Source organism: Grammomys surdaster, unplaced genomic scaffold (genome assembly GCF_004785775.1).
Source record: "Grammomys surdaster isolate TR1022 unplaced genomic scaffold, NIH_TR_1.0 126219, whole genome shotgun sequence".
In the NCBI taxonomy this organism is placed as follows: Eukaryota; Metazoa; Chordata; class Mammalia; order Rodentia; family Muridae; genus Grammomys; species Grammomys surdaster.
In genome coordinates this window covers 1,676,143-1,695,406 of record NW_021621022.1, presented here as the reverse complement: position 1 = coordinate 1,695,406, position 19,264 = coordinate 1,676,143, and the positions used below count along the sequence as shown (strand labels likewise).

Sequence of the window (19,264 nt, the reverse complement as noted above, 5' to 3'; positions counted from 1 at the left end):
GACTGCAGCGCAGGCAGATTTCTGGGGAAGTGAAGCGTTCTCCTGAGCCAAAGCACCTTTCTCAACTGTCTTAAGAGGCGCAGATACATTGGTAGAGGTATTCTGTAAGTGCTAGGAGAGGTCACTGGGTCTCCCTTCCAGAGTCCAGGAGTGTCTCCCTGCTAGTTCAAGGCTGCCTCTGCCTCCTCTTTCTGAATAAGGGCATCCTCTCTTGTTCTGTCCTCTGTGGAAACATGCTCAGCATAGCACTGTCTGCTGTCTAATAAATCAAAGATGGACCTTTAAAATCAGGGATCAATAACAACGAGGGGCATCCCGAGGGAACCGGGTAACTGAGAATCTGGAGCTTTCCTTTGCAGAGTGGGTTCCACGGAAGAAGATGGAGCTTGGCTCAAGAGAAAGACATTGCATCTTGTCTTTCTTTTCTCTAGGAGATTTTCATACACTTTCTGTGGATACCATCCATGGTCAAAGCCTATGCTCCCTTATGAATGAATGGTCAGGAGGAGAATGAGGAAGAGAAGGAAGAGGAGGAGGAGGAAGAAGAAGAGGAAGAAGAAGAGAAGGAAGAAAAGAAAGAGGAGAAAGGAGGAGGAAGAGGAGGAAGAGGAGGAAGAGGAGGAAGAAGAGGAAGAGGAGGAAGAAGAGGAAGAGGAGGAAGAAGAGGAAGAGGAGGAGGAGGAGGAGAAGGAGGAGGAGGAAGAGGAGGAGGAGGCGGCGTCAGGGGAAAAGGACAGGGTAAACTTACGTGGAGAAAGCCAGCTACAATTTGTAACTCATGGCATTTTGAGGTAGAAGGGTGGAAGGGGATTACTGGTTATACAAATACTTGGTCCTTTAAGGGGCAGGAGGGATGACTCGGCAGTTAAGAGCACAGGCTGCTCTTGCAGAGGACCCACATTTGATTCTCTGCACCACACTCATGGCAGCTGACGATCGATCATCCGTGAAGTCCACATCGAGAGGCTCTGACACCCTCTTCTGGTCTCTGTGGGCTCCAGGCACTCGTGTTGGTGCACAGACTTACATGCCGGCAGAACACCCTTCACATAAAGTAAATATTAAAAAGACCTAGTAGTTTAAGCCAGTGACCAGGAGTGTCATTTCCCAGATAGGGAATCTAGCTATGAGCTCGTTCTGAGACTGGAGCTCAGGCAGACTTCTGGTGACGGGAAGTGTTCTCCTGCCCAGCTCCTATCTGTGTCTGCTTAGATGCCTGCCCAGCCTCTGAGGCAAAGGACAATGGGATACTGTGAAGATTTATCTGGCCACCTCTCTTCTCCTAGAGAGCACTTATTTTCTTGGGCACATGAATGGGAACAGAGTTGCTGGACTCTGGGTGAACATATTTTTAGTTTTAATAGACACTTTCACACATTCCAGAATTGATGGTATAATGTATGATTCTGCCAAAAATGTAAAAGTATTTCAATGACTCCACACTCTCACCAAGATTTGGTATTATCATTGTATTTGAGTTTAGCCCTTCTGATGGGCAATAGTATTCTATCATTGTGTTAATTTGTATTTCTTTGATGACCACCTCACCCTCATCTCCAGGGTTACCCTATGTAATGCAGGCAGGCCTCACACTCAGGATCCTCTCGCTGATGCCCCGAGGACCGGAGTTATAGGCCGGTACCACCTTGCATGACTGTAGGGGGTCTTTCAATGCTCATTGGCCAGGATGTTTTGTGTGTGAAGTGCCTGCTCTTTGTTCATATTCTGGAGTTAATACTTTAAAAAAGATTTAAGCATCACAAATATTACAAACCCACATGGAACTTGTGGCTTTATTCTGATTTTTTTTATGATTGAGCACTTTTAATGAAAACATTTACATGTGTTTTTCAATACTGTTGCTGGTTGTGCTATCTTAAGGATGTGCAGGTGCAGGTGAGGTGACTCTGGGTAAGTGTTCAGTATGCAAACATGGTGCCTACTACAGTGAAGAGAGACAACTGAGTCCTGAGGGTTGTCTTAAGACACTCATGGCTGCTCTGTGGTACCTGCTCAGCTACACACACACACACACACACACACACACACACACAGACATATACACAGACACACACAGACATATGCACACAGATACACACACAGATGTACACAGGCACATATGCACACAGACACACAGACACAAAGACATACAAACATACACACACAGAGATGGCGCAAATGTCCAGTATGTGCATATAGAGAGCCACCAGACTTTTAGTTGTCTTTTAATTAATCCCTGAGGTATTTCTTCACTCGCCTGCCAGCACCAGTATAAGGAACCCTATAAGTTGTGTTTTTGAAGCCTGTCAAAGGAGACAGCAACTGTGGGATCACAATGGTTCCAGAAGTGGCATGTAAACAGCATCAGGCCCTTCTAGGTGCATGTGGCATTCCCACCCTATCCCTGAGCATGTGTTGTCTGGTCTAGTGTGGCTGGTCCACATTTCCAGAGACTGAGCCTCTGCTCATCCTGTCTGTCTGTCTGTCTGTCTATCTGTCTGCATGTGTGTTTGAATAAAATAAAATAAAAATAGGCAGGAATTTGGTTAGTCCAATTACCTTGTGTGTATACACAACAATAAAAACTTATTATTAAGGAAATGGTAATTTGTGTGTATTCTAATAAAATTTTACTTACAAAACTAGATAGTGGGTCGTATTTGGTCTATGGTCTTTAACTTGTTGGCCTTGGCTCAATTGCTTTTTCTATAAACTTTAAAATCAATGCTCTAATTGAATCAAACCCTCATCGAGGAGTGAATTAGAATTGTCTGTTCGCCTGTCTCCCTTTTAGCTTGGCCATCTTCCATGACCCCCTCCCCCCTTTTAAAGCCATGGCAACATCAGCCTGGAGCACTGACTCTTGGCCATGTCATGCCTCAGAGGTAAAGACAATAGGCAGTCAGGAAGGGCAGGAAGGACGGACGCATGCTTCACTCCTAAAGATATCCTACCCACTCTCATGCCTCCAGTCCTCATATGGAGCTGGGTGGGAGGAGGGCTGGCTCTGTTCAGCTGGACCACCATCTGCCTGGAAGAGGGAGGGGCTGGACTGGTGGAAAGACCTTCAATTATGAAAGTATGGTGTTGCTTGTTTGTTGCTAATGTGGTGCCCCCCCCCAACTCCAGGGCATTAATTCATGAATAAGTGAGTTACTTTCCAGCTCCTGTAGGTTAGAAATAGGCCACTAGAATGCAAAGGCAGTGTTATTGGGAGACTGAGCCATCTGACTACACCAGGGAAGGAATGCCAATGATGCAGGCCTGCCAAACGGCTTCAAAACTTCCACTGGCCTGGGCCAGGTTTATAGCATGGCTTAGATGACAGCTCCTAATCCCCTCCCTTCCCTATCACCTTAAACCTGGGCAACCCACACCACCATTTGGACAAATGGTTACATGTTTTTGCCAAAAATGATACTGGAGAAAATGTCTCAAGATGGAGGTTGTCACCAAAGTATGCTAAGAGGACCAGAAATAAGAGTTGAATTTATCCCATGACATGGGCGGGCACTTCACAACCCTGAGTGCATCTGGGAGACATTAAAAATGTATCCAACTCTAGCAGCAGAAACAGCCTCTCTGGTGGGGGGTGTGGGCAGGAGGTATGACACAGTGGCTTCTTTGCCTTGGTGACAACCCCTCATGCTGCAGCTCTTTCTTTTTTATTCAAGGACCCATACCTCTTTCGATGGCTGCGTGAATGACTATGTTCTGAATGACTATGTGTTTCCATGACTACACGTGACTCTTTTTAGAACCTTAAGAACCGTTTTTGGTTGATCTATTTGAAGTAAAGCCTTTGCAACTTGACAGCTCCAAAAGTTGGTCCCTGGGAGATGGAGACCCAAAAAGCTATAGGGATAGGAAACCACTACTTCCCTCTTGTCTAATGCCTTCTGTGCTGGTTCATCTGGCCTTCATTTCATACAAGTGTTTGGGCTAAGGTAAGTGAACTTGTCTTAGTTTATCTGTCTGGAAAGGGATACAGCAATGGGAATTTAAGTGCCATATCTCCTTCACCACAACTTTTTGCCTTGTTGTTCTTATCTACAAACCTGTTTTTACAACAAGATTTGCTTGCTGGCCTTGAACTTCATCAGCATCAGCCATTTCTATAGTGTTGGGGGTTTGCTCTTGTAATGCCATCTGTTCATTCATTTAAAACAGAGAGCCACTGAATGCACTTGTGATGTGAAGGCCAGGAATACCAAGTCTGCTTACCATCAACTGACTCTTCCAGAACAAAGGCCAGGGCTAGACCAAAGCTCTACCTGGCCTTCCTCAGAGAGCCATGACTATGGTTACTGGACAGACTGAAGAGTAAAGACAGATCTGACTTTCCCATAAACCTGACTTAACTGGGAGATAGTGTTGGCTACTAAGCTTGGTCTAATAACAATGCCTCTACAGAACTGGAGTCAGCACCCCAAAGTTTTTGTGTTAATATGAGATGCCCAAGGAGTATGTCAGGAACTCCTATTAGTCCACCCTAAGGTGCTCTCCTGACCAGAAATCTGTGTGGGCTTTCCTGGGTGGTAAACTGTAAATAAAAACGTCAAATAATACTTGAAAACCTCATCTCTGAAGTGCTTAGAATTTAGGATGTGGATGCAGACACAGAGGACCTAGGGATGGAAGAACTCGATGTTCAGAAAGGATGCTGCAATTTTCACCAAGGACAAGGTAGAACACAAGCAGCGTTGCGTGGCCTCAGTGATGAGTGCATTTTCAGTTGTGGCAATGATGTGACATGAGGTAAGTTGGCATTTGTCTGCACGGACATCAGCCATTTGTACTTCCTGGAGACACGAGGGCTGAAGGACAAATCTGGGCCTGGCATCTCTGAGTGAAACTGGGCCAATGTTGAAGCTGCAGACGACCTTCAAGGGGTTAGGGCAGATCTTACCCTTACATGTTCAGGAACATCATGAGTTAGAACGGAATCCCAGAACTGTTCACTGATTGTGATGCTCTCTTCTTAGTAGTTAGGTCCTGGGGACCAGCCTTGGCTCTACCTGGACCAGTCCTAACTAGAATTAAATTCATCTTTCCTTTTCCAGAAGACTAATTTCAAGTCATTAGTGCCAAGTGTTCTTGCTCTGCTTTCACGTACAGAAAAAACAACCAAACAAACAACCACACCCTCAAGCCCATCTAAAACTCCTTTTAATTACATTTAGGTGTGTATGTGTCTGTTCATGTGTGGAGAATAGTGGACAACTTGTCTCCCTCTACTATGTGGGTCCTGCTAGCCCCCAAGAGCTACTTTTGTAGCTGAATATTAAGGACAAAGAACATAGCTCAGTGATAGGACATCTACCTGGCAGCCATGAAGCCATGTGTTTACTCTAGCACCACTGGGTAATAATGATAATGACACTGAGCCAATTAGATCTGTCAGTTTTTATTGTGTGAGGGTCTATATGTTTGTGCATGAATGTGGAGGTTAGAGCAGGGCGTTGCGTGTCTGTCTTTATTTTCCTCTGTGTTACTGCCTTGAGACAGGGCCTTTCAATAACCAGAAGCTTGCACTTTGTGCTAGGTTGCCTGGTAAGCAGCCCTTAGGAATCCACCTGCTCTTTCTCTGCTAATACAGGGGTTACAGGCATACACTGGAGTTACAAGCATACACAGCCATGCTTGGCTTTTTATGTGAGTGCTGGGGATTCAAACTTGGGTCTTTATGTTAGCACAGCAAGTGCTCTGAGCTCTGAGCCACCTCCATAGCCCCTAAAGCTATCAGTTTCTTGTGTAGTTGATTTCAGTTCAATTTGTAAATCTTATTACACTATTAACAAATCTGTAAATGGTAGCAATAATTGCTTTAAAGGAGCCTTCTGTGGCTGAATTAATTTCCTTTAAAATTTTATAGCTGCATTGGGTGTATTTATATATTTAGGAGTTGACTTGTCTTTCTTGGAGATGTTGAGGATGGAGCCCAGGGCCTCATACATGGTAGGCAAACAGTCCTACTAACAAAAACTCAAGTGAAGTACTAAATATAGCTAGGCAGCTAAAGGTGTGTGGGGGGGGAGAAGCATCGGAAACCAGCAATAGTGCTTGTAAGTGGTTGTTGCATCAACACACCTTTGTGGAGGTTTGAATAGGAATGGCTCCCTTAGACTCACTTATTTGAATGGTTAATCATCAGGGAGTAGAACTCTTTGATAGAATTAGAAGGATTAGGAGGTGTGGCCTTGTTAGAGGAAGTGCGTCACTGGGAGTAGGTTTTGAATTCTCAGAAGCCTGCCCCTGGCTCAGTATTTCTCCCTCTTTCTGTCTCTCTGAGTGTCTGTGTGTCAGCCTGTGGATCGGAATGTAGCTCTCAGCTGCTGCTCCAGCACCATACCTACTGCCATGCTCCCACCATGATGATAATGGAATAAATCTCTGAAACTGTAAGCCAGCACCAATTACACATTTCTTTTAATAAGAGTTGCCTTGGTCATGGTGTCTCGTGACAGCAATAGCACGGTGACTAAGACCTCAAAGTCCCTTGCAAGGTTCTTTCGAGGTAGGTTCCTTCTCTGGCTTCCGTGGGCCTACACAGCATCATTCATGGGCAACAGACCTCCAGGTTCTACATGCTCCTCAAGTCCTGGTTCTACATGTTCATGCCACACAACCTTGCTCCTGCCACCTATGCGACTGTGCCAAGGGTGGATGTCTGGTGTAGGGGAAAGGAGTTAGCAGACTAGCTGCCTGGATTCTCCTACCCCACCAGACACAGAGAAGGGCAGTCACACCAAAGCTTCAGTGGGAGTACGAGGTTATGTCTAAAAGAAAAGACTGCTAATTCTGGTCTGACCCCATTCTTTCTTATGAAAGATTAGAGTCCTTTTGATAACATTGGGAAGTTGTAAAATCATCTTCAACAATGACTGAGCTCTAGAAACTTCCTCTTTGTTCGTCTTATTAATATTTATTCAATTATTTGCACCCGTGTGTGTGAGTGTGTGTGTGTGTGTGTGTGTGTGTGTAGGGTTTATTTTACCTTATATCTTATAGTAAATCATGAAGGGAAGTCAGGATAGAAACGTGAAGTCAGGGCAGGAATATGGAGGCAGAAACCGATAGCAGAGGCCCTGGAGGGATGCTGCTTACTGGCTTGCTCTGTTTGCTTTCTTATACACACCAGGACCACCTGCCCAGGGATAGCATTGCTCACCATAGACTGAGCTCTTCCAAGTCAATCATTAATTAAGGAAATGCCCCACAGTCTTGCCTACAGGCTACCTTTATGGGGACATCATCTTAATCTAAAAGGAGGACCCCTCTTTTTAGAGAACTTCAGCTTCTGTCAAATTGACAAAAAGCCAGAACAGGGCTGTGTCTAAATCAAAGTCCATTAGCCTCTCCTGATGGCTCCAAGAGCATCCGTCTACTTGCCTCCTCATTCTTGGCCTCCAAGGCTGGAGTTAATGGTGACGAACCCAGAATCTGTCTTTAGTCACTTTGATAGATGTTAGGATAGCTAGAACCACACTGTGATGTCCCTCCCTGATGGTCTCTAGAGAGGAAGAGAGAAGACACTTAATCATCATTTGGTCTTTGGTTAAGAACAACAGTGGGTTATCTCTCTTGGCTGCACGTAGGCATTGCAGTGTTGAACTGAGCTCAGCTCCACGCAGCGTTTTTCTTATCAAGAAGACAAATCATTAGTACGACATAGGTGTGTAAATGATATCTTATAGAGACTGACGGATAATATTTGGGGAGTACAATCCATTGGATTGTTAAAAAACACACTAATCATTTTAGTCTTTGGTTATATTTTTATGCTGGAGGTTTAAGATCATGTAGGTGGCCATTAACTAGCTTTGTTCTGTTGGTTTTGTGAGACAAGTTCTATGTCCCCTGGCTGTTCTGGAACTCTATATAGATCATGCTGGCCTTGAACTCAACGAGATCCACCTGCCTTTGCCCCTGAGTGCTGGGATTAAAGGTATGTACTCCTGGGTAGCCATTTTTTTTTCTGCTAAGGCCAGTTGAGGATCTGTTCCTCAGGGGTCACTTGGATTTGGGAGTGACCTTTGGTTCCTCCAAACTCCCTTTTGCTGTTGTTTGCTTCATTTGAAGTTAAGGTAGCAGCCTTGCTTGACCATGGTTTCACTTGGAAGCTGTCTTAGCTAGAGTTTACTGCTGTGAACAGACTCCATGACCAAGGCAACTCTTATAAAGGACAACATTTAATTGAGGCTGGCTTACAGGTTCAAATGTTTAGTCTATTATCATCAAGGTGGGAGCATGGCAGAGTCCAGCCAGACATGGGGCTGGACAGTTCTACTTCTTGTTCTGAAGGCAGCTAGGGCAAAGGTCTTAAAGCCCATGCCCACAGTGACATACTTCCTCCAAGAAGGCAACACCCGCTTCAACAGGGCCAAACCTCCAAATAGTGACACTCCCTGGGCCAAGCATATTCAAACCACCATAGAATCATTGGGGAAATTTTTCTGGGTTGGTCTGCTTCCTGTAGACTTGACACTGGTTAGAATCACTAGGTGAGGTCCCTATGTCCTTCTTGAACATTGAGAGCATATGGGCCTTGCCACAGACATAGAATGTTTGAGACATCCTGTAGTCCCCTGGGACCTCACTGACTTCTTCCTTTTTTAATTCCTCCGACACATCAGTATAGCCTCCAGCCATGGATATGGAATACACAGAAGATTATTAATTCCAATCTGGTACTGTAACTTCTGTGCAATATTTACATAAAGCTTGGGAGAAACAAAACATTGTCAACTAAATTTGATTAAGCATACATTTTTATTTAATAAGAACCAGTCAATAACTCCTCTGGTTTCACATCAATGTATTGGTCTTTGACCTTAGAGTTTTTAATATCATATTATCATATCCAATTCTCATTCTTTACAAATTTTAAATAACTTACTCAGACCTCTGTTTTTGTCTGTGTTTGCTTCATATACAAACCCATCTTTACTAAAATCATTTACTTACTGTTTTTTTTCCTCAATAGCATGAGACACAGTGACATTAACGAATTTAGTGTCTGATATAAACTTTTTTTCTTTCTCTGGGGAGTGGAGGAAATTAGGTATTGTCTATATTCTCCTCATGAAGTCCCAGTGACAAGCAAGAGCTTGGTTTCACCCTGGGGAACCAGCAAATGTAATGGGCTTACTTCTAGAACATGGGTGAGAAATTATTGGAAAAGTATGAGGGACCTTCCTAAGCATTTGCACTAGAAAGTCTTTGCCCAGCACGAAGGATGGTTCTTCTCATGGACACAGGTTTTTCTCACTTCCTAGCTTATATACTCTAGCTGGTCCCCCAAACCACAAGGCTATGCATAATTAGGGCAGAATTACCTACCCCTGTCTAGGAGGAGTGGCTGGATTCTGAGGTGGTGGTCTAATGACCCTGCCCAGTCTACCATTTTATGAAGGAGTGTCAATAGTCAAAAAGCACAGCTATGGTGACCTGCAATCAGGCACAGCTGAAGATGGCAGTGTGGCTTAGAGGACAGTGCTATGCAATACCGCCTCAGTTAAAGGAAGTGGAGCCAAACTAGACACATAGGATAATGTGATAGATTAATATTATCTGTGTACATGCTATTAGACTATAAGGCTGTGAAGGTTGCAAGGTAAGCTCTATGGTCTTCATAACTTTATATAGCATATAAAGTCATTTAGCAAAACTGTGGTTTGAATTTTGGAGTGAGTCTAAGTAGCAGATAGAACCAGCAAACACATAACACAAATTATTAAATTGATGCTTGTAACACCCGGAAGAACTCAATCAAGGAAGTCCTGTGAAAACTGTGGTGTGGAGTTATGTAGAGATATTTGTTTTAGGAAGAGGGTCCTCTCTCCCATGCCTCACTCAGCATCCCATTAGTTGCTTTTTTGCTGTAGATATCTCCATACTATGAGGTAAATAATGATAATCTCTATTGGAAATACTCTCTCCCTTAGGTGCTCTCAGGGCACACTGTGTTCATTCTCGGGCTGTTTGGTTATTCTCCTTTATCCCTGTCATGGAGTAAGGGGTCAGCAGGACTAGTGATGGCAGCTTGGGAGGACACTCTGAGGCAAACATGCTAGGGTCTGAGATGGAGGGCCAAATCTCATTTCTGCTGTCAGTTTTTAAGTAAATTCAAACAACGCATGGCAATTTACCAGTATAATACACACACACACACACACACACACACACACACACATATATGTTTACATATGTACATGCATAAACAGATGTGCACACACACATATATAAATATAATATAACACACACACACACACACACTGTTTCTCTCTAAAACAACCCAGGGTCTCACATTGAACTGGAGAATTGTTGAGTTCATTGTCAACTGGCTGCACTCAGGGTACCTGTACTCCTTATGACTGATATAGATTTGTCTACTAGATGACTTTTAGTGTCTATTGAGTCACACATTGGGAATGGGCATTGACAAGAGAGTATTTTTCTTTTAGAATTCTATGATAGGCAGAACACTGGGGCTGGAGAGATGGCTCAGTGGTTAAGAGTATTGGCTGCTCTTCCAGAGGTCCTGAGTTCAATTCCGAGCAACCACATGGTGGCTCATGATCATATATAGTAGGATCTGATGCCCTCTTCTGTCATGGAGGCATACATGTAAATAGAGTACTCATATACATGAATAATTTTTTTAAAGAGTCAGAACACTTCATGGGGCTAGAGATATAGCTCAGTAGTTTAGAGCACTGAGAGCTTTTCCAGGACCCTGATTCGAGTCCCAGTACCCACATGGCAGCTCGAAATTAGCTGTAACTCTACCGTCAGGAGAGCTGGTGCCCTTCCCCGGTTTCCTTGGGCACTCAGACATGAGGTGCACAGACATACATGTGGATAAATACTAAAATACACAAAATAAAAGTAAATAAAAATTTTAAATATTTTTAAAAACACACTTGATTTTGAAGAGTTGTCCTCTAATATCTTTAAACTTTACAAAGTCAGGTGTGAGTGGAGGTCAGCATACATGGCCGAGGAGGGCCAGGTCAACAGAAATATTTGCTTTTATTGATGTCTAACCTAAGAGCTCTCCTGGCTAGATTGTCAGGAATTTTGTCACAGTCTTGACAAAAGTAGCTAATACACCGAGGAGATTCCTACAGCTGTGAGATTGCAGACAAGCTGCTGGTCCCGTGGCTACTGGTCTGTGTGAGACATCATCTTACAATTCTCTCGTGTCCTCTCTGCAGGTGAGAGCCTGACCTGTCCCACTCAAAGTGGGGCAGTTTTCCCTCCCTTGTGGAAAATACAGCTGCTGTCTGATCCCAAGTTTTGCATATGGAGTTTTCAGCCACCAGAAAGGAGAGCAGCTTTTGTTTCCAAATTCTAGTTCCTAATGTCTATGTGACGAAAGGTGCACAGACAAGCTGAGTACATCAGCCACATCCAGGAATGCCGCACTGGGTCAGCCCAACACAGTGCATCAAGTACAGCCAGGGGAGCCACACTGGGTCAGCCCTCCACCCAACATAGAGCATCAGCTACCGTTAAGGAGTCTAGCCTGGGTCAGTCCAACATGGTAATCCGCTGTAGCTGTGCACGGGGTAGAGCAACTTTCAGCCAAGGATTTCTTGGGGAGGATACGTCTTGGCAAACTATAGAACTGAGCAGTACCTGTCACAGAATGGGAAGCTTCTCCCTTATCCTCACCCCACACTTGAATGCTTCAACAGAAGCAGTTTCCCATAGACAACTAGATTATATTTCATTTACACAAATGCCGCCCATTCAGAGAAGGAGAACCTTGAAAGCCATCTTATTTACATGGAATTTATAGAGCAAGAAACCTGTGCAACCTAGTGCTTTAGAAAGCTACAGGAAACAGGCGGCACCAGACGGTGACTAAGGTGCAGCCTGGCCTTGCGGCCCTAGGTGTTTTCTTTGCTTTTCAGGAAGTTATCCTCCATTGCAGTGCTCGAAGCAGGTACAGACATCTGTAACTCTCACTCATAATTCTCACAATGAAGACTTCAGCTGAGCAATGCACCAGGTTCAGACAAAAAGGGCCTGAATCTTGGAATTTTCAAAAGACTAAAATATATATTATCCAAAGGCAGAAAAGTAAATGTGAAAAATGAACATGATCATTTTGTCCCAAAGGAAGTTTATCCACATTTCCAGAGTTTTTGGTGCATGCCTTAGCATATACAAGGACAGTTCTTGCTTGGCTAGAGCTACCTGAAAACTCTCAGACGCTGTCAGATTCATAAACACTGCTTTTATGAGTAGAATCAAATTCACAATGGAAGTTTTAGAAGCTAGGTGGAATCCCCCCCCCAACCCTGTACCGCCTAACAAACTCTATAATTTTTATTACATCTTTTTTGTTATCTGCCTCCCCTGCAGAAGTTAATCTCGCCAAAGCAGTGACTTCTGTCTGGCTACATTCAGAGGTCACAGTGCCTGGCATGGAGAAGACACCCTATAGACTGTCTGAATCTGGCTAAAGTTAGGCATGATATATTTCACTTATGATCTAAAGATTCCAGCAGTGTGTGAAACAAGTGATGCTGTGAGGACAGCTGTCGGTGTTGTGGCTGGATTAGTACTCTGGGATTGAGTGTCTCGTCAGTGTCTAGGCTGAAGTGACATAAGCAGCTACTGTGTGTGTGACTGTGTTTCTCAGGGAAGACATTTTCAGGACTCTTCCCTGAAGCGCATTTTGACAGGTAGTAACTCTTTGTGTCAGGGTGCTTTGCTTTTTGCGTCTTAGAAAGATGCATTTTTACTTATGTTTACGTGTATGTCTGTCATGGGTCAGGTGACAAGTGTGAGGGTCCCCTGAGAGATTAGGTGAGGGATTCACAGGAGCTGGACTAACAAGTGGTTGTGAACCACCCAACATGGATGCTGTGAACCACACTTGGGTCCTTCGGAGAAGCAGCAAAGGCTTGTACCCACGTAAACATTACTCTTTACTTCAAATTCTTCTGTATCGAGTTGCTATTATGTATAACATCCTTGCTAAGTATGTATATTTATCAGTCATTTTTTAAAAAATGTGGTATCTACTTATAAGCATGCAAACAAGAAGATACCATAGCCATTCTGAACCTTGTTGTAACTACATACCTTCCCTTCTTGAGCAACATAGAGCTCAGGGAGGGGCTGAGTGTTTATAGATTAAAAACAAAAAGCAAATGATCCCTCTCCCCTGGAAGAGGAGGAAGATGCTCTGACTCAGAGTCTGGACAAGGTAGAGGAGGGGCAAGCTAACTGATCTCAGTCTGAACAAGGCAGCTGAAGGACGAGGCAGTCAAGGTTCTCTACAGCGTATAACTACATCCGCTGGTCAAAATCTCTATCTTAAAAAGTATATTTGAAGAGTTTTAGAGAACTGTAATGGCTAATTTTGACTGTCAACTTGATTGCATTAAGACGTGCCTCGTCAGGCCTGTGGAGGTGTCTGTGAGAATCTTTCCCAAGAGGCTTGCCGAAGGAGGGAAGACCCACTGGGAATGTGAATGGCACCATGTGTCTGTGCTGGGGTCCCATGCTAATAAAAAGAGGGGTACAGTCCTTTCTAGGCTCTTCCTGACCTGCTGAATTGACAGTAGGCAGCCTGAGCCTCTGGCCACAGCTTCAAGCTTCCTGGAGTTAAGCCCTCCCTGACACAATGGGCTGTGTGTACTCTCACACTGCAAGCCCAAGTAAGTTCTTCCTTCTTTAACTTAGCTGTGTCTCCCAGCAATGAGAAAAGTGAGGAATGTAGGAATACTTGGTAACATAACAACAACAGCAAAGCAAAAAAAAGTCCATAAAATAAAAAGGATTTTCCTCTGTGCCCTTCCCCCTTGTGACCTGAATATCTTAGTTTTGTTAAAGACTGAAATAAAATTTTTTACTCTGGAAAGTAACGTAAAGGGATGGCCAGGTGCGTGGCCCTTGTTAGAGCGGAGGCTATTCTCTGTAGCTGAGCAGTGACCATTCTCTAAAACCGGGAGGTGCTATTTGCTACCCCTGCCTGCGGTATTTAACATGGTGTTACTAAACTGACTTAGTGAGAAGCTCTACATTCCTTAGTCCCAAGATGAGAATCTTTTTTCTTTCTCTTTCAACAATTCATCTTCAGAAGCCCACACCCATGTCGACTTTATAGTCACCGAAATGTGTGGCTCACCTTTCACATCTCCTCTCAGAGTTTCCTGTGAGTCAGGGCCCAGGTCGAGCCTTCTACACTCTTCTTTCCTTTGTGCTATTAGAAGGATCACGACAATTCATGACAATCATCACCTCTACCTCGGCCTCCAGTACACACAGGAGTCTCTGCATTTCCTTAACTTTTACTGCTGTGACTGTTATACTTTGCATACAAATTTGTCAGTGTTCAGATGCAGAATTGATTTTCTCATATTTCAAAGAAGATTAGAGACCAAAGGCTAGGGTTTAGTTTATTTAATAACAGAGCCACATTCCCTGGTTTCTTCAAAAGGAAGTCTGAAAATCAAGGAGGTCCTATAAACAGCAGTCATCTCAAGGTGACCCTGGGGTTACCTAATAGAGTATTGATCCTAACAACCTCCTGTGACAGGTAGCAAGTGTAGAAAGCAGAAGGGGAAGGGGTGGTGGAAAGAAGTCCATAATCCTGTTTATAGACTTGGCACAATTTTCACCCCCCTGGGCTTCTCTTGTAGAAGTGGAGAATTCACTTGAGAAACCTCCTGGGTGTGTGGAAGATCAAATTAAGGGCTCTTTATCGGTGAGTTCCCTAGGTGAGATGCCTGTGTGCCCAAGAGAGCCAAGAGTGTTAGGGAGTGCTCAACCTAGGACGACACCTGGAAGAACTGCTCACGCCATCTATGGAGACCTGCACCACTGCAGGGATGTTAAAAGATCTAGAGGCATTGAAATCTTTACACCCCTGCTCTGGATCAGAGGGGTGTGGGATACCCTATTTGTCTAGGATGCACAAAGCCACTGTGCTATTCTTTGCCCTAAATTGGCTGTGCAACTTCTACACGGCTTTCCAGCACAACAGACTCGCAGACAAACAGACAGACAGATGCCAGACGACCTCTGTACCTGCAGAAGGATCTTGTTGCCATCGTGGTCCTCAGTCTGCCAACGCCCCTCGCTGATGGGGCTGCAGGGGTTGGGAAGGAGAGGTACCAGTTGCCCGATGTCCTTCACTCGGAACTCCAGCACGGAGGAGTCGGTGGGCACTGGCTTCTGGTCGCAGGGTAGTCTTTTCAGGGAGAACTGGATGTCCACATCCAGATTGGAGAAGATGGGAAATATGCAGAAGTCTGCTTTTCGTTGGCTGGGGTTCCGGCGCAAGATCAGCTCATAGAAGCGGAGGCTGTCAGCGTAGCTGTTATGGCGACAGTAGATGGTGAAACGCACGATTTCCTTGCCATAGTGCACCGGCCTGATTGCCCACAGTGGGGTCCCGGGAGCCAGAGTGAAGAAGTCCTGACTGCAAGGCAGGTAGGGTATGAAGCGGCCATGCACTCGCTCTGTGTGGTGGTGGCGCCAGGGTGGCTGCTGCAGCACCCTGTGCACTTGTAAAATCTGCTCCTCTCCATACTCCTCCTGCAGGAACAGCACCACCGCCAGCGCCGGCTGTGCACCCTTGGGAGACTTCCGCCTTCTCCTGATTGTGCGCCGCTCAGACACGCGAAACAGTGGGAGATCAGGGTGAACCCACGCCAAAACCTTGTCGATGGCCTCCTGCAGTGGCTGTGACTCCCCTGGGTCTGCGATGATGTGGATGCTCACCAGGAAAGGGTCCTGTGCCTCCTCCACAGAAAGCTCACCTGGGAGCACACAGGAATGAATGAATGGATGAAGAGATGGGTGCTTGGGTAGACGGATGGATGGATGGATGGATGGATGGATGGATGGATGGATGGATGGACAGATGGGTGGGTGAATAGATGGATGGACAGGTGGGCCAATGGTTGAGTGGATGGACGGATGACTATGTGGATAAATGGGTGTATGAGTGGATGGGTGGGTGGGAAGTGGATGCATGGATGGTGGGTGAGTGGATGGATATGTGAATGAGTCAGTGAATAGATGAGTGAGTGGATGAAGTGATAATTATTCTACTAAGAGAAACAGTAATGATATATATTGCTGTGGCAGGAAGAGAAGCCAAATTCTAACTGAATGGGATCTTTGATCTCCCAGAGATTGTGATTTCAAGTTTTAGAGAGGAAAGGGGGTGGGGGTGGGGCTGTTACTTTCTGTGTTGGAGAGTGGTGTTAGGAAAACCTTGGTTGTCCATTAGATTACACAGTTTCTTCTAAATAAGGAAAGTCATGTCTCTTGACTCAGAAGCCCCAGTGGGCTCATGAGCCCCTTTACATATATGCCAGCTGAAGGAGAGCTTTACTAATGTTAGGTCAAAGCTTGCCTGAACTTTTCATCTCAACTCTGTCATCCGACCGGAGAAGAGTTGTGTTCACTGTGACCCTTCCCATTCACTCACGGGATGAGCAGTCGACATGTATAAATTGCTGGGGAGTCTGTCTAGGAAGACTCCGAATGAACAGTGCTCTCTTGGAGTTATATGGTGTACAGCCCGTGTCACCACAGACTGTATCTATTTACATAACCATAGCCACAGGTGAGACTTTCATGATTTAGGCGGGGGACGCAGATATAAAATTGTAAACCCAATGTAGTGTGTGTCTAGAATGAATGAAACAGAATTACATCTTGAGATGGGGGTTAACAAGAAGTTAGGGCTACCTATAAAAAGTATAAACACTGGGACATCTTCTTAAAGTTTATTTATTTGTGCGAGAGGTGACCGGTTCTCTCCTTCTAGTATATGGGTCCCAGGAGTCAGACTCAGCTCGTCAGGTGCGGCAGCTTTTACCTTTACCAAATATGAGCGGGATGGGTGGGGTAGGCAGATTTGTGTGGAAATTTAGATAATGTCTTGCACTTGTGTGGTTATGTGATGTGTGGCTTTCCATCCAGATTTGAATTCTGAAAATCCATCATGATTGGCTTAGAGAGCAGTCACATGGTTATTCTGGCCATTTGGGGGCTCACCCTTTCTGCCTGCCTGGCTTCCTAACATTTCCTTACACCTTGGCATTACCCCAGCAGCAGTGCAGCTGAAGTGGAAGCTGTCCCCTCCCCTAGCCGCAGCTCTTCAAAAGAAGGTTCCCCGGCTACTGGAATGTAGCTTCTCTCTCCCAGGATGTCTTGAACTCTTAACTCCAGAGGCACATAACTTTGCTAAACACCAGTCAATTTTCAACCCAAATGCAAAAGGACTTGGTTTTGGACAAGACAATGACAAAGTTTGGTCAAGGCATTACAGATGGCTTCTGTCAGGAAAACAGGAGTAGATGAAGCAGAAGGAATGCTGGGTAAAGAACTTGTCAGAGAAATGAGGTGGCCTCTTTAAGATCCAGACCCCTCACAGATTGCACACATAGCCAGAGGCCAGGAGTGAGAGAACTAATGGGAGTTCTTTTGTAAAGACTTGAGTACACAAATTCATTTAGTCTGAGTTCAACCTTTGAAGTGGCTGAGATCACGACCTGAATTTTAAAAAGAAGAAAATCAAGACACTGAAATCTGTTCAGTGGTAGATAGACAGGAAGGCAGAGAGGCAGAGGCAGACAGGCAGAGAGGCAGACAGGCAGAGGCAGAGGCACTTTGCAGAGGCAGAGAGGTAGAGGCAGCGGCAGAGACTCTGGCATAGAGACCTGTGAGCCTCTGAATCTCCTCTCTGATATGCCTACATATTAGCAGTATGCTTAGCGCATGTCTGGCCATGCTGACTCCATCTCCTCCTCCTCTCCGTGGCTCCTTCCTAACCACCAGCTTTGCATCTCAGATACTTATCTGCATTTCTTTCCTCTGGTTCCAGGTTCCTTCTGAGGACAAGCATACCAGAAGCCACCTCCCTCTAGGCTCATGCCTAAGTCTTTACATTTTGCTATGGTCTGGTAGGTACCCAGGAAATAAAAACAGAGAAGAAATGTCAAGAAAACCCATAGGTAGAAAGGAGAGCCTGGGTTTGAAGAAGTCAGGGGGTGAGAGCTAAATTTCCCAAAGGCTCCTAGAGTTGTCAGGCCCTCAGCCTCATGCCACCCCCTGCAGCCACATAAAGGTTTCTCAGAGAGCAGGAACAAAGGCTGAAGCCTGCCTGGATAGTGGAGTGTTTACAGCTCTGCAAAGGGCAGGCTGCCCGGCCTGGGAGAGTGAGCTGGGCTGAACGCATTGCAGTCAAGATCAAGCATGTGGAAGACAAGGCCAGAGTCTGCATAGCCTTTATGTTGTATGAACCTGGACCCAGGAGAGGCTGAAGTACTGCCCCAGCCCAGCCCTGGGGAACATATGGGTGCTTGCTGGTGCTCTCTGCGAGTGACCCTGAACACAGCTCTAAAACAGTTGTTGGGCACTAGGGTTGCACGCGCATCTCTGTAGCACTGAGCAGGAAACCAAGTATTTGAGGGGAGGAAGAGAAAACTAATTAATGGTCATGAAAAGTCCCTGGACCTCTCTGGAGGAGCAGAGAGGCTGCGTCAGGGTGGGCTCTGCCTTTATCATGACTGTTTTCCATCTTTTCCAAGGACTCCACAGAGGACCTGGCCCATCATGGCACAACACAGCAAAAGCAAGCCCACAATGGCTGCCCCATGCCTCCAGAGAGGCTGAACGCTGCCACAGAGACAGGAGCTGCTTTCAGTTAGTCTCCAAAAAAGGAGGGCTGCTCCTGTGGTTACAGGATTAGAGTTTCTCCTGGAGCAGCTCAAATGTTAAGGAAGGCAGAGGTGAGGCCAGGCCTTCCCTGAGAAGGGATGTGCAGCCAGCCTGGCTTCATACGCTCCCCACAGTTTTTCTGACCTTTAGACGCTCAGTCTTTTTTTTTTTTTTCTGTATAAACTCAAGCAAAAAAAAAAAAATAGACAACCCAAACATTTATTAAGTACCTATTGTTTGCAAACTGCTATCCTAACACCTTTGTGTGATCTCACTTAATCTTTGAAACAAGATGCTAGGAGTGTATCTTTCCCATTTTGTGGCTAAAATGCTGAGTGGCTCAAGGCCCTTTGGCTAGAGAAGAGCAAGGGCTATCGGAACCCCAAGTCTCCCCAGCCCAATTCAAGCTGAATTAAAAGTATAAAAGCAGGTTTCTAGTGAGCAGCTCTAGGGCAGTTTCACCAGACTCTGGGGACAAGGTTAGTAAAGCTGCCATGTGGGGGTGGGGGAGGGAAGAGAGAGAGAAAAAGAAAGAGGGAGGGAGGGAGGGAGCGGGGGGGGGAGA

General features: G+C 45.3%; 1 protein-coding gene across 1 annotated transcript in view; it reads right to left on the bottom strand.

The window, feature by feature from the left end:
* Window positions 1-19,264, bottom strand: part of Fam124a (family with sequence similarity 124 member A) — a 52,846-nt gene that overhangs the window by 6,147 nt on the left and 27,435 nt on the right. The window contains exon 3 of the mRNA XM_028758752.1: window positions 15,052-15,785. Coding sequence (XP_028614585.1) covers window positions 15,052-15,785 — 734 coding nt within the window. The remainder of the gene's footprint in view (window positions 1-15,051; window positions 15,786-19,264) is intronic.